Source organism: Thermobia domestica, chromosome 13 (assembly GCF_964235325.1).
Source record: "Thermobia domestica chromosome 13, izTheDome1.hap1.1, whole genome shotgun sequence".
NCBI lineage: Eukaryota > Metazoa > Arthropoda > Insecta > Zygentoma > Lepismatidae > Thermobia > Thermobia domestica.
In genome coordinates this window covers 159,285,219-159,300,318 of record NC_137466.1, presented here as the reverse complement: position 1 = coordinate 159,300,318, position 15,100 = coordinate 159,285,219, and the positions used below count along the sequence as shown (strand labels likewise).

At 30.9% G+C, this 15,100-nt stretch overlaps 1 protein-coding gene across 1 annotated transcript in view; it reads right to left on the bottom strand.

Annotated features, from left to right (window-relative positions):
* Positions 1 to 423: 423 nt before the first annotated feature.
* Positions 424 to 15,100, bottom strand: part of LOC145668681 (uncharacterized) — a 78,346-nt gene continuing 63,669 nt past the window's right edge. The window contains exon 2 of the mRNA XM_081736751.1: positions 424 to 14,781. Within this exon, the coding sequence (XP_081592877.1) occupies positions 12,748 to 14,649 (1,902 nt within the window). The 5' untranslated portion in view covers positions 14,650 to 14,781 and the 3' untranslated portion in view covers positions 424 to 12,747. The remainder of the gene's footprint in view (positions 14,782 to 15,100) is intronic.

The window sequence follows — 15,100 nt, the reverse complement described above, 5'->3', positions numbered from 1 at the left end:
AGTGCTCTTTGCTTAAGAAAACCTAACAATATATACAAGATATTTCTAAACTGTATACATGTTTCCGAGATATATATATACTGGGATATCGGATCGAAGTCGAGTAAAAGAAAGTATTGATTATTTTTTTAATCATAAATTCCATTAATGTACAATTCGATCTGGTGTACAGGCGGCTCAAAGGTTGCATATTGCATTATATACATATGGAACTATATATATATTGCATTATCTTGGAGTCAGGAGTCATCTTCCAAACGTTGTCAATGTTGTTTAGGAACACTCTATATTAGGTTTCAAAAATAATATATTCTATAGCAGTGTTTGAATAGTGTATATTTGAACTGAAAGTTTTATAAATTTGCATTTGTTGAAGGATTGGATCTTGTACTGGTATTATACAGTTAAATAAAAAATATTCCATTGTTTCTCTTAATGAACTTGTCTTTTATTACAACATTCTATTTTACAATGTATCACTAATATCACTGTAGGATCAATACCATCAACACACTACAAAGAAATTTATACAAATATGAAAAAAAGTTTTCTTAATTTCGCTTTTTCACGAAAGAATTCATCATAACTTAAGTAGGCTATATATAAGTTTATATATATATTTACAAGTACACAAAATACAAATAATAGTTTTTCCTTACACTTTTTTACACAGTGTTTTCTTTAACACTGTATGTACAGAAAACTGTGACACTAAAAAGAATGACTAGTGCAAGTGTAGCACTTTTTATATTTATTATTGTGTAATGTGAGAATGAGAAAAAAAGATACAAAAAGGAAAGAAAATAACCTCTCGAAAGTAAACTAAGAAACGATCGACTACACACATAGCAAACAAATGAGTGAAAACAAATTTTAGTGAAAATATTTTTTTAATTATTATTATTTCTTAAGGAATCAAAAAAGAGACAAAACTCGAACCCCTATTTTCATCTAACAAAAATCACACAAACAATTCAAAATTGCAACTAAAAGTATAAAGTAAATAAGGTACATATTTCTTCTACATTAACTCCACTACTTTTTAAATAAATATCCTTTTATCTTTATTTATTTGCGTAGCAAGATTTTTTTATTTAAATAACAGAACAAAACTGCACAGTTTGTTGAAAAAGAAGAAATATAGTCAAATCTTTCTCATAACTAGAATATTGTCTTTTATATGTTTTTCTGTAATTACACTTGAGCTTCATTAAAGGAAAAAAATATCGCAATGAACATAGAGACAGAAGAAAAGTAATCTTTCATATATAAACAATAAATCATTTTTAACACTTTATATTTTAATCAAACCACTATCTTCAATTAAAATATAAAATTGTTTAATTATCATATTTTTTCTTCCCTATCCATCAAAAACTTTATTCTAGAATAAATGCTGTATTACCAGGTTGAATGTATTAATTTAGAAGTAGATTGAATGTAAACAATGTGAAGAATTAGAAAAAGTTTTGTTCACTTATTAATGATCCTAACTTTATTTTATTTACGATGAGATATAATGTTCTCATATGCAGTGACGGGTTACAGAGAAAATCCTGAAAAAAAAAAAACATAAATTTATAAATTGAATTTTAACAGAAAAGTTTATCTTAATACCATATTTCTCACGTATAAACAAACAGCTTTACTGCTTGCCAGGTACATCAATAGTTTCACATAGTTTGGGTGGTTGCTATTAAGATCGAAGAATTACAGACTAGTGTAAATTTATTAGTTAAGAAATTTTGTAGAGAAGTAAGGCACTTTTGTTGCAATTCCAAATAAATGTAATAATAATTTCATTAATGTATATAGTTCAACAAAAGATATATATATATATATATATATATATATATATATATAGTTTAATAAAAGATTGTAGAATAAGAACAGACATAATACAGTATTCCTTGTAGTATATACCTCCTTAACAAGAGAACAAAGGTCCATAATTTGCTCACAGTAGAAGATACAAGAAATAACAAAAATAAGAATAAAATATAAGAATTTAGATACCATATTAAATTTAAGGCAGTGACTGACTGTTATGGTAGCTTATGGACAATTAATTGTTTATTACTTTACAAGTATAATGAAAGTAAAAAAGAAATTTTTTATCTTGGAGATTTATAGTTATTTTTTCTAAGGAAAATAATATAATGGTAACTTTCCACACAGTACTTCAAAAAATACTTCATTTACAAGTGAGCAAATATTCATTCTAATAATTGTATACAAAAATAGGATTTTTTTTACATATATTTTACCAAAAAATGAACATTTATCTTCATCAGTTTTAAGATGAAAAAAATTCTATAATATATATATAGGTATATAAAATATCTTTTCAAATAAATATGTCCGCTCTAAATATCTATACAGAAAAGATAAAGGAAGTCTAACAATCAATCTTTTAAATGCACTACTATTTTCTTTCTTACATAAAGTTATACATAACATCAAAATTTTATAAACGTCGTACATATATCATTAGGTTGTCATCTTACTAATGTAACATTTCAGTATAAACTTGATAGTTTTCAACTTTAGGTTAATGGAGATCAAATTCTTTTTTTTCTGCAGTTACGTAAATACATTTTCTTCTAAATTTCCTAATAAAAAAATAAATGAAGAAAGTAGTGATGAATCGAGATATTTTACAAAGAAAATTTAAGGGAAAGAATATTTTTACAGAAAATGTAATGAAAATAAATTTTGAAAGGAAATGTAAAGAAATATAAAGAAGACTAAATCAACACCATGTTATTATACCTCTATAAATAATTGTACTAAATTCTATGCCTATATAGAAAAGTAAAAAAAATAAACGCTAAAATATTCCCTTGATGACTGAATTGTAAGTACATTACCAGAACAAAAGTGCGAAAAGTGTAATATTTTGATTAAATTGTATTCGTTCATATTAATAGTGAACATTTTGAACTCGTGTTCTAATTTTTCCTACTGAGGTTTCTTTTCTTCATAGTTAATAACTTTATTCAAATTGAAAAATCTAGTTTACAGAAATGGAAAAAACGTATTTGTGAATTTATATTATTTAATGCAAATATATTTCAATAATATCACAGAACAAAATAATTAGCAACAGTTAGTTTTCTTTTCTGGGTATTAAAATTAAGACTACTGCGCTAAATCAGAACAATACATGCCTTAAAATTGTGTTCCTTTTCATTCTTATGGTACTCTGTTCAATTTGTAATAGTAACTTATTTTAAAGATTGTAGACAATATAAGAAATAAAAATGCCATCAATCTATCAACATACAAATGCAAAAGATGGTAATGGTAATGGTAATATATTATGTAGATAATTCAGTGCTTAATTAATTTTTTCTAAATAAATGAATTTAAAAAGAGAAAAAAGATAATAGGGTAAGAATTTATTACATCGAATATGGTTACTGTAGCACTTTCTTTGGGTCTAATCAGAAATTCCAGTTTACCTTGAGTTAAATTAAGTCTTGTGCGAGAAAAAAATTAGATTAATCAGTATGAACTCAGGATTTACGTTAAAAGTCCAGTAGCTTTTCTTATTATCATTATCTCCACAAAAACACTAAGTGATTCCTTCTTCCCTCAACAGCCACAAATTGGATAGCTTCATCAAATCATTTACCATCTGCAGGAAACTCAATAGTTAAATAAAAATAAAGAAAAGGAACCTTAAATGATCTAATCAATGTATAAGCGTCAAGAGCTTTAAGTATGGTGAATTTCAAGCCTTATTGTGCTCATTGATGTTGGTGTGACTACAGAGAATTTGACAGTTTTATGATGTTTTGTTGAAGAAGTTAAAGTTGCATTACATGAAAGGCAATTATTCTTGCAGGGTTTATTTTTTCCTCCTTGTTTATGATTAATAACGGTAAATTTGGACACATTTCTAAAGCCTTTTAAAGGTAAAAGAATTGTAATAGAATAAATTTGTACACTAAGTAAGCAATAAATTACAAATTTATACTTGAAAATATATGATGAGCATTTACTAAATATTAAAAAAAAAATCTACCAGCAACTCCGTGCATGCTGGTATATTTCATATATATTTCGTTCTGTATATGTACTTAAATTGACTGATAATTAAGTAAATATCTAAATATATATAAAAATGTAAAACCTATTTTAAATTAAATGTGAATTTCGTATTTTTTTGTTAAAAGAAAAATCTTTTGACAAAGTTTTATAGTATTTAACATCAGAAAAACTCAGGAAATATATAAACTTCTTGGAATCTTTATCTATTACAATTGTTGCTACAGATATTTCCTCCTTCGTATTTTTGTCTACTCCTAGATCATTCATAAAGAATGACTGCACAGTTTACGTAATTTTAGGAGTTGTACACTGACGTAATTTCCTAGGAATGAACAAGTTCTCGGTTATCCTTTTTTTATTTTCACTCTCTTTTTTTCTCTTAAGCATTCAAATGAAGAGACACAATGAAAATGACTTTATTTTTCGGTAGAAGACGGCGTAGTTTATAAGAAATAAAAGAAATGAAAAACGTTAAATAAAAACTGTCCTCTGCTATCTTAATTGATGGTAAAAAATGGGCACGGTCATCTGTGCTACCTTGATGCGTCAGTTGCGGATCCTACTATCCAGAACTTAAAAAGAAGTTCCTTAGGAGATAAATTAGGAGGGGAGAACCAGAAAGAGTAAAAAAAAACTATTCTTGATTTTTCATGGTCAAAAAGTAGTTTGGCTACTTTTACGATGATCGAAACGTCAAATGGGTTGAGGTTACCAGTTCGCCAATCCATGGATGGAAGTGTCAGGTCTATCGCAGTGACCTTGTCGCTTCAGTGAGTAGGCAATAAGAGAAGATGTCTCAAAAAAGGTGTATTTGATACTCTTGTGCAAAAAGGACAAACGTGAATTAGGTAGAAACATTAAAATAACAATTTACAGTCACAACTGCATACTGAATTGCAATAAAACCTACAGAAGAGTTCTTTCATAATATATTATTGTATGTATTCTTAACTCTTAACGTTCTATACGCAATAATACATATTAAATTTTATATGTCAACATCCCATTTAAATAACTATGAGTAAGGAAAGAAGTTTAACAGTGTGTTGAAAGTTAATATGGAATTCGTAGGTTGTAGTCATGAAATATATATGTAAATTAGAAACTGTATATAATCAACAGAGAGAATTTATGATAAGATAGTACAAGAAAAAGATACAGATAAACGCCTTACCGAGGTCACATGATTTTTTTTTAGTTTGAGTTAGGATGTAACATGCAAATATATTGGAAAATAAAGGGACAACACTGATCCAATAAATGTTCAGATCATTTCAACTAGCAATTATTTCGTTTTAAAAAAAATATTGCTTCACCAACTTTACAAAGTAGTTTGAAGTTTGATATTCTTCTCTAATGCTAGCTGGTACTATATATTTTAGCTAGTACATGAAGCATATTTGCATCGTACAAATAAATATTTAATTTAATGTACATTTGAATTTATATAATTAATAGTTAAGAGAAGAAATAGCGAAAGGAACAGCAAGAAGTAAAAAAAATATATTGTTAGTATTTGCAATAAAAATGAAGGAAGACTTGCTAAAAAGTTTCGTGTGGAGTATTGTTCTGTCTACACAGGTACTAAATTATTGGCAAGAAAAGAATAGAATCCTTCGAAATATTGATCTGTCAAGAACGAAGAATATTAAGAAAAGCAGTGAAGAAAAGACAGAAAATGAACAAGAGAGGAACAAAATGACAAAAATCCTTATAAGGAAACAAAGAAAGAGGTTCAGAAGAAATTATATCGCAAGATATCCGATAGAAAGAAAAGAAAGAAAACAAGAGAGAAGAAAATGAATTGCTATTTAGAGACAGAGTTAAAATAGATAATTTTTATGTAACGATATAAATATTAGTAGAGAACTGTAGTGAAGGGAAAACTTTGCAGCAATAAGTGACTAGCCAATAGTGATCATAAAGACAGATGATATAGTGTTAGTGGTTGCTAATACATCAACTCAGTACACAGAGAAAGTTTTGTGAACTTTTCTACTATACTAAATGTAGAATTTAAAGAAAATATCTCAGGACAAAGAAAGTACCTTTCTTACATTTCGAACTTTGAACCTTGTAAGTCGTATTTCAAGAGATTTTGCCGATAATAAGAGAGGCACTAGGTATTAAAACATGTAATTAACGTTAGCAAAAATTAAACAAGTCTTAAGTAAATGATTTTGATCTTTGAAAAAGAAATGAATTCAACATTCAATTCCATGTGAGTACCCTATAAAATTAAATTTTAATTTAAAAAAAAAAAAGTAATTTCCGCGATTACAAAATTCGTACAGATACTGTGTGTGTACGCGTATATGTATGTGCATATCTACAAATTATAGCATTTTTTTTTTTATTTCTTTTATCGAACAGAAAAAGTAAAACCGCACATGGAACAAACGTAGTATTATGTCGTAACGGTGCACTTCCTTCACTTACAGTAAGGAAGATCAATTGCTCGAGGGCTTTCTTTCAATTTTCCCTCTTTTCAAATAAAAATTATAAGATACTTTCTGTATTTATTTTGCGTTAAGGAAGGGAAAGGTGGAAATTATATCACATACATACAACGTAGCTTCTGGTGAAAGACGAAACAACTAATCATTTTTATGCTATACTTTCTTCCTTACCTAGGATTTAACCTTACATTGTTTCTTGCAACAAAAAAAGAGTAAAATCCAAAGGAAAAAGCACAAATCTCCGTAATAATTCATTTCACAGTAAGCGGTGGTAATACATTATCGTATTATTATTTTTTTTTATAGATTTAACGGAGTGAAATCGAAAGTATGTTTTTTCTAAACGATTTTGTTCTGTAAATAAGATTCTCAGTAAATACAAAAAAAAAGGTACCGAGTTTATCGTAAGTCTACACTTTAGTGGAGTGTAATACTATATCTCAACAAAAACATAGTAAAAAATATTTCGAGATTATTAAAAAAAAAGCCAAGAAACATGGTGAGAAAACCAGAACTACTCTATTTTGCTACAATATATGCACTTCTCATCCCAATGAAATTTAAAAGAAGCAATATTTCTTATCGAAGCTGAAGGGACATGATTCAAACTCGTATGAAGGAGTTAATAATTATTTTTGTTAATAGTTACACATATTCATTAATATGTTTTAGACATTAGAATATTAACTGTTAATGAAATACAACCTAAAATAGATGCATTTTGTCTCTCTTGTTCTCTAGATACCATCTTATGGATTAAGATTCCAATACCGTACTTCGCAAATTTAACAGTACGAGAATTCAATCTGAATGCCGTTCATCCTAGCTTTGGAACTGCATTTAATTAAATAAAAGTAAAATGTGACCAAATTAAACCACTTTTAATAGAATAATATGTCTGACGAAGGCAATGATACTTTGTCGAAACTATTACATTATTATTTTTTAAAAAAATGATTTGCTTTCGTCAGATATTACCTCTATTTAAAATAATTCAATATTAACCAATTAAAAAAAAAGTAATATGAAATTACTAATGCGACTCAAGAGAACAAAACAATTGCTAATGAAAATTGTAATTTACTATAGTAATCCATAAAATTGTATACTTTAATTCTTTATCATTAGTTCGAAAAGATTACAAATAGATTTTCTTACTATTAGATGCATTTACGTGGCGTAAATCAAAAGTAAATATGGTTTACATTTTCCGTTGCGAGTTCCGTGATTCAAAGTTCGGTCAAGTCAGGAAAGTAACTGTACTGAATAACTTTTACTGATTCAATATCTGTTTTCTATAAATGTAAAAAATTCTTTATGGTCTGCTATAAAACTCTTTGAATATTTTAAGACGTTAACCCCTGAAAAAGCTTGTTGTATGTAAGAGAAAATTCCCGTTACCAAATTTTCCTTCCATGCAAAAGGTAATGAATAGTTATTTAAATTAGTAGTTTGTTTAAAGATAGCGTTAAAAGAATTAAAGTACATTGAACGATTTACCCAGCCGTTTCGAATATGAAGTTAGTAACAGTCGCCTAAGGTAAAACAAAGATTTCAACACTAGAGAAAGCTTGGGTTCAACTTGATGGTAGCTGTATACGTAAGATTGAAGAAGAAGAAGAAGAAGAAATATGATGTTATATTTAAGTAACATTTAACATGTATTGGCAACACTTGTTCGCATCTTCTCTATTCCAATTTCCCTTTCATTCTTTGTGCTTCTCTTTTTCTATCTCTTAATTGTGATCTCTCCCTTTCTCTCTCGTTCTCTGTATATTGGAACGAGTCGGCGCCATTGTGCTCTCACTCTTCGCTCTTTTACCTCGAAGAGGACTTGGGCAGTCCAGCTTGGGTGTGGTCGCCATGGTCGGTACCAGTCACCACGTTTTTATTTATGACCTGCCCTAGTTTTACGGAAGTCCATTCTTTTTTAATCATTTTTTTTTTTCAAAAAAAGAATTTATTTACATTTTCTTCCTTTACTGTTTTGGTGGATCCAACCGAGAAATTGCATTGAAAGATACTTCATCCTTGAATATCACCCTGCCTACCTTTACATTGGAACAAGATTAAAAAAAGAAGAAAAAGCTATTTATATTGTGACTGATGAAAGACAAGAAAGGAGAAATTTGTAAACTTTGTATCTCAATTTGCGTTTCCACTTGATGCTCCAAAGTAAACTGAATAATTTTCAAGTATTCTTATTATTATTTCAGTGAACAGCATTTTGATCTAAATAGTTTCAGTTTCTCTCCGGTAAGATCGAAAGAAAAATACCTCATAGTAGATGTCCAAGGGTTAGCTTCGAACTAATACAAGAAATAACATGGAAACTGAAGATACAACAGAGCAAAGAGCTTGTAATCAACTGGTTTGAACAATATTTAGGTATTGTATAAGAATTCTTGTTCATCTAAGCGTAGATTCTTTTAACTAGTTGACTATCGCAGACAACTAAATTTCATCCAATTGAAAAAAAAAAGGTACTGGAATAAGAGCTTTTATATTTCAAATGTGCCCTTGCTGGTGCTGCTGTCGATGGGTGTCTTCCTGTGTCTCCCTCGAAAGAGGAGGAACAGGTTGCTTTAACCGAGATCTTTCAACAATTGGATGTGGAAAGGGTTGTCACATGGACGGACTTAGCTGAGATCAAACGACTGAATGACAAATTGGCAAACACAGCCGAGGTCATTCACTTCTTTCCCCAAAGTAAAGGGAAGGTTTCCTCCGCAAGAAGATAGCGGGAGTGAGGCCGAAGTGTGTTTCACATATTTTCCGTGGGCACACTTGAAATAGAAAAGCACTAATATTATTATTTCTTTGAATTGACGAAGGAAGATATATGGTTGCATAAGTAACGACTGTACACTAAAATTACTGATAAATTAATTAAATTAATTCTTTGATTAGGTAAATAAATATGTGACCACATAAAGTTAAGTGAAAACCTATGTTTTCGCAAGCAAACAGATTGTAAGCTGGTTGTCATTAAGTAAGCACTGAACAGGACATTGTATTTGTTATTTGTTGATAGTGAAAACTAAATAGTTCAAAAAAAGGAACACACTTAATAAAATAGCATGTACATATGTCTTAAATACGTGATACATTTTTCAAATCCTTGTTTTCTTTTATTAATCTTCCTTTTCTTTCTTTCTTTCTTTCTCTGCTACATTTAAAATCATTACTTCACTTCACAGCTGGTCCTCCTCCCCATATAAGGAGAAGGACTTTCACTAAATCTTTCCACTGTTTTCTTTTACGTGTTGTTCTAAATTAAAACTGTCAATCCTTTACACAATTTTTGTTATTTTGTGATAAGATCAGGTACTTTTCTTACGTAGGAGCAAAAACAACAAACACTCTCATTTTTGAAGTAATCATACTTTGAAAAAAAAAAATCATCAAGGGAATATCAACAACAACGCAAGTATTTAAAAAAAAAAGAAGTAAAGAAAAAGAAATTATTGAAGTTGTGTCACAAAACAAGAAGGTCCATCAAGATTATTTGAAGGAGAGATACTTTAAAAAAATTGCTTCTTTTCCCTCTCTGTTTCTTCTCCTTTCCTTCATGCAATTTACCTAAGGCAATTTATGACAATACTTTCTCCAGATTTCACGGTTGCTACATCCCTATTAGCTATTCTTACGTAGTTTGCTTCTAAGTTGTCTTTAACTTTTTTTTTCGTAAAGCAAAAACAATTGAAACTAGATTGTAGAAATCGTAGTTATATGAACAAATATTGTTTTTTTATTTTAACTCTATGCATATAGTAAAGAATTCACATAATTTTACGTTAGATAAGTTCGGTTAGTTGCGTATATGGTGAATAGCTAGCTTAAATCTATTCCAAATTGTATGTGTTCTTGCATAGAAATCAAGTACGCCATCCAATTAATTTACGACCCCTTATCAGGACCATATCATTACGAAACAAGATGACATTAATGAAAATAACTCTTGCATCTAAACGAGGAGATTAGTGGAGTAAAGTAGAGTATGGAATATAATAAAACTGTAATATGTGACTTAACAGTAATAACTCAACTTACAATGAGGATACCTGATCTAAAATCCCAATCAACAGAGTGGATACGAATCCCTGTATGGTCCACTTTTCTATCCTTGAACATATGTTCGAATATAGAAGTCAAATATAGAATACAAATAAAATATTTATAGACATATAAAAAATGTTAAATTTTCTTTTGCTATGGAATGATTGGTATTTTTAAAAAAAAGTTACACACACTGATCTCAGACTATATTAGGAAATATTATATTGAAATTTTAGATGTAAAGAAACGCTAGGAAAGCTATCTCGCGCAAATACTCAGAAGTAAATGTTTTACGATTACAGTAATTAGCAAAAACCCATTTTTTTTAATCAAAGACAAATTTAAAATAAAATAATTTATGCAATTTAATTACAGATCTAAGGCAAACGGGCATACAATAGGTTGTACACTAGATAATGTTTTAGTATAGCAAAAACACGAAAACCAAGCCAAATTTTAAAAAAAATCAGTCTGATTAAAGGATCATCAAACTATCACAACATGTTCAACCAATTTTTCGACACAGTAATCTATTCCTGGACCTTTCTGTTTGAGCCACATTTACAAAGTATAATAATAATAATAATATAAAAGCATAGGATATTTTTACTTATATACAAATATAAGGCTACAAATTTATTACCTGATTTGTGACAACAAACATAATAATCTTATCATAACCATTATAACTCTTTGCTTTATCCATCAGCTTTCTTCTTACAGATTGACTAGTGATTTCCAAATATAATATATGTACAGTTCTCATGGAACGTTACACTCCTTAAATATTAATGTGGTTTCACATGCCTTACAATAATATACACAAAAAAAAAAAAAAATCAGACACAGTTTTCATACTATATATATCCATCCCCGAGTATGAACTAGGTACTGTTAACTTCAATTGAACATTCTTCCATATGTACCTTACATACATAGTTTACTTTTACTTTTCCTATGAGTACGTGTTTGTGATTCATGTATTTTCATTTGTTTTAAAAGATTAAGCATAAAATGTGAACATCATAGGTTAAAATGAAGAGCTAAGAAATATATACTGATAAAGTTGTAAATTACGATTATTTATGTGAATATAGTAATTTGAGTTTAAAAATAAATAGTGTATGATTTTATATTCTACAGTTATCAACAATAATTGCAACAATGTACAGAGGGACAAGAACTACTTTCGGAGGGACAGGAAAGGAGGGGAGAGACACGCCCATCCAAATGAACTAAAAATTTCTCTCTGTCTCTTTCCTGACCGACCGGACGATTTCTAGAATGAAAGTGAAAGAGCAGAAAGTTACGTGATAATGAGGAGCAAAAAAGAAAAAAAGTATTAAAAGTGTTAAGACACATACATACATACATGTACCTATGTAGTCATACATGCATATATATAAGACGGAAATGTACCCTGGAAACAAGTTTTTTTAATTAAAAATAAAATAAGTTACAAGTTAAAAGAAGAAGGATATTTTTAAAAGTAATAGTATTTAAAAAGTGTATATGTACTTGTGTGTGTGTGTGTGTGTTTGTGTATGTGTGTACTCGCATCTATATTGTATGAAACGTATCCTTTATATATATTAAAAAAAAAAACATTGAAACACGTACTCTAGTATACACACAATTTTCCTTTTCCCTTTAGCACTTGCTGCATCTACCAAAAGTTTTTTTTCTTCTTTCTCTTTGTCCATCATTGGTCCTTTTCTTTCTTTCTTTGGTTTTTTCCTCGTCTAAGTTTACTTTTGTATCAGTGCGAGATTATTAAAAAGAAAAACGGTAACACATAAAGAAGTACACTTTAAAAACTGTGCACTTATGCTAAACTGTTCTATAGTCTTTCATTTGTAGAATTTCACTTCCTTTGTAAAAGAAAAAAAAAATAAGAATTCCTTGTCCTGCAAATATTTTACTCTGACAAAGTCTTTCTTCAAGTGATAAAAATATAACCATTCAGTAACATTGAAAACAATACAGTAAAAACTTCCTTCTTAATTGAACTTGACTAACTGTTTTTTTTTTTTTATTTCTTATTTTGGTTTTGTATCACGAAACCTAATAGTAATAATTTAAATTGCTGCAAAACAAGTTCGATAGAAACAGAAGACTATACACTACATAGCCAGCACTAATTGAAAGAGTATTTCACTTTAAATCTTGCTTTTCAGGCTTCAGAAACCGATTCTTCCTGGCGATTATTTGGTGAACAAGAAGAACTTTCAAATTTTTGATTAGTTTCACAACCTCTTTGAATGGGAGAAGAAGAATCGTTGGTAACTTTGAGCGACACTTGCGAACTAGGACATGTTGTTCCTTCTTCCTTTGGTGAAATAGTTGAAGACGAGCTGCTGTGTGTTGAGGATGATGACGACAATGATGGTGACGGTGAGGACACATCCTTCTCACTAAAACTATTCTCATCCTGCTGTCTAGAATCGTTGTTGTTATTGTTAGAATCATTCCTTGTAGATATACGCTGCATCTCGTCTATTGAATTAGCTCCAGAAGTAGGAAGCTTTGTGGGGCTGTTATACGAATCAGCGCGAAGTAACAGAGGTGTTGGTAAAGGTAACTGATGATGGTGTGGTTGATGATGATGGAGTTGATCTCTCTCAGTCGTGACCTTACCCATAAAAGAACGAATCTCCTCAAAATACGATTCATCGTTTCTGGACTCTGTTGACCCATGATCTAGTCCAGTCCTTCTTGGGCTGTTGTCGTCGAGAATAGTAGGTCCATCAGATTCATGTTTCTTGAGGTGACGGTCCAAATTTGTTTGTTGTCCGAAACATCGATCACACAATGGGCATTTGAAAGGTTTTTCTTTATTGTGGATATTGCGAACGTGTCGTTGGAGATTGGACGAAATGCTGAACGATCGCTCGCAGTATTTACACTTGTACGGCTGCTCACCAGTATGGGTTCGGAGATGACGTGTAAGGTTAGCTGATCGAGGGAATACCTTTCCACAGAACTTGCATGCATATCGGTCCTTCATCTTATTGAGATGTGGATTTAGGATGTCCTGATAAGGTTTTGGATGATGTTGGGATCTTATCATATCAAAAGTCCCCGTGTGACCATTAATTCCATTTAGCATTGGATTTAGAAAAGGATACGGTCGAGGTGGAGGATATGGAACTACCCTATCAGGACTAGGTGGAGGATACACAGGCGGTAAGCGAGGTTGTTTGTCGGCTGCTGCAGCTCCACGATAAATAGCCTCAAGCATCATAGGGTGAATTGGTTGAGGATAGATCATGGAATAATTTGTACTTGGTGGCAGAGGAGATGCTGGTGGGAGCTCTGGTTGTTGGGGTGGTGGAGGTTGAGGAGGAGGATACGGTGAAACTGAACGACTTTTCGCAGGACTCTTCTGTTCCTTAGGAGGTGCACTATATCTTGTTTCACTATTCGCTGACGGAGAATTTGCCGTCGGAGAGGGACTTCGGATGATTACATTCCTATTCTCATCTTCTACCCTTCTGGACTTTTTATGGTCCATCCTGAGATCAAGTGGTTGTTCATCACCTGATTCTATTTCCTGAGACCGATTTGCAGGTGACATATGTGGAGGATTGGATCTTGAGTTTCTTGATAGATCAAATGGCATATCCGGATCTTGATCTCGAACTGGTATTTGAGGCATGGCTCCACCATTAATGACTGCCGATGCTTCCCTGCTGTCCGGATATACTGAAGCTTGCTTTGGAGAACCGTCTCTAACATGGCTGCTGGTGAATATCGAACCCAGGCCAATCATTTTCTTGGGACTCGAATCCTTTTCGCGCATTTCGGCGTGTGTCACGTGCTCGACTTCCAAAGAAGGTAGTTGTTGGTTTGTACGCACCCGTAAAGATGCAGATTCGACATAATCTTCGTTACGGTGTTCGCTAGTGTCCCGTGGGACTAAAACCAGAGCTTCCGGGCGGGGCTCGGGCTGCTGATAGAGTTTAATACCCTGAAGAGGCAGAACTTTAGGAACAAATTGTACCTGGCAGGGGCTTGGATGGGGTGCGACCCTAGGATAATAGCAGTACCAAGGTAATGATTCCACCACACTCATCTGGATATGTTAAATACAGGAGCTTTCCTTGGCTCCCGTAATATTCCTCCCTTCAACTTCCAGGATTTGGCCTCTACAATGAAGGACTTTCCTTTACAGCTGGGGCCTTGAAAGAACTTTTTCTTTTGGGTCCTGAAAAGAAAAGAAAAAATATACATAGATTAGAATTGCGATAAGATCTTAGCCAATTTATTGTACAAATAAATTTCTAGCATGATTTATATATAATCATAAAAGTCAGTTTCGAATTCACATAGTTCAATTTTATTTGAAATATTCACTGATTATTTTGTATTCTTATTTTAAGACATATTTAAATTTATGTAGATCTATTCTCTTTATTCTATAATGTGGTACTTCATTTTTAAAGTTATTTTTCCAAACTTGCACAATCCTTTCAAATGTATACTGGCACTAACTTTCCAACATTTAAATACTTAGCTTGGAAAGA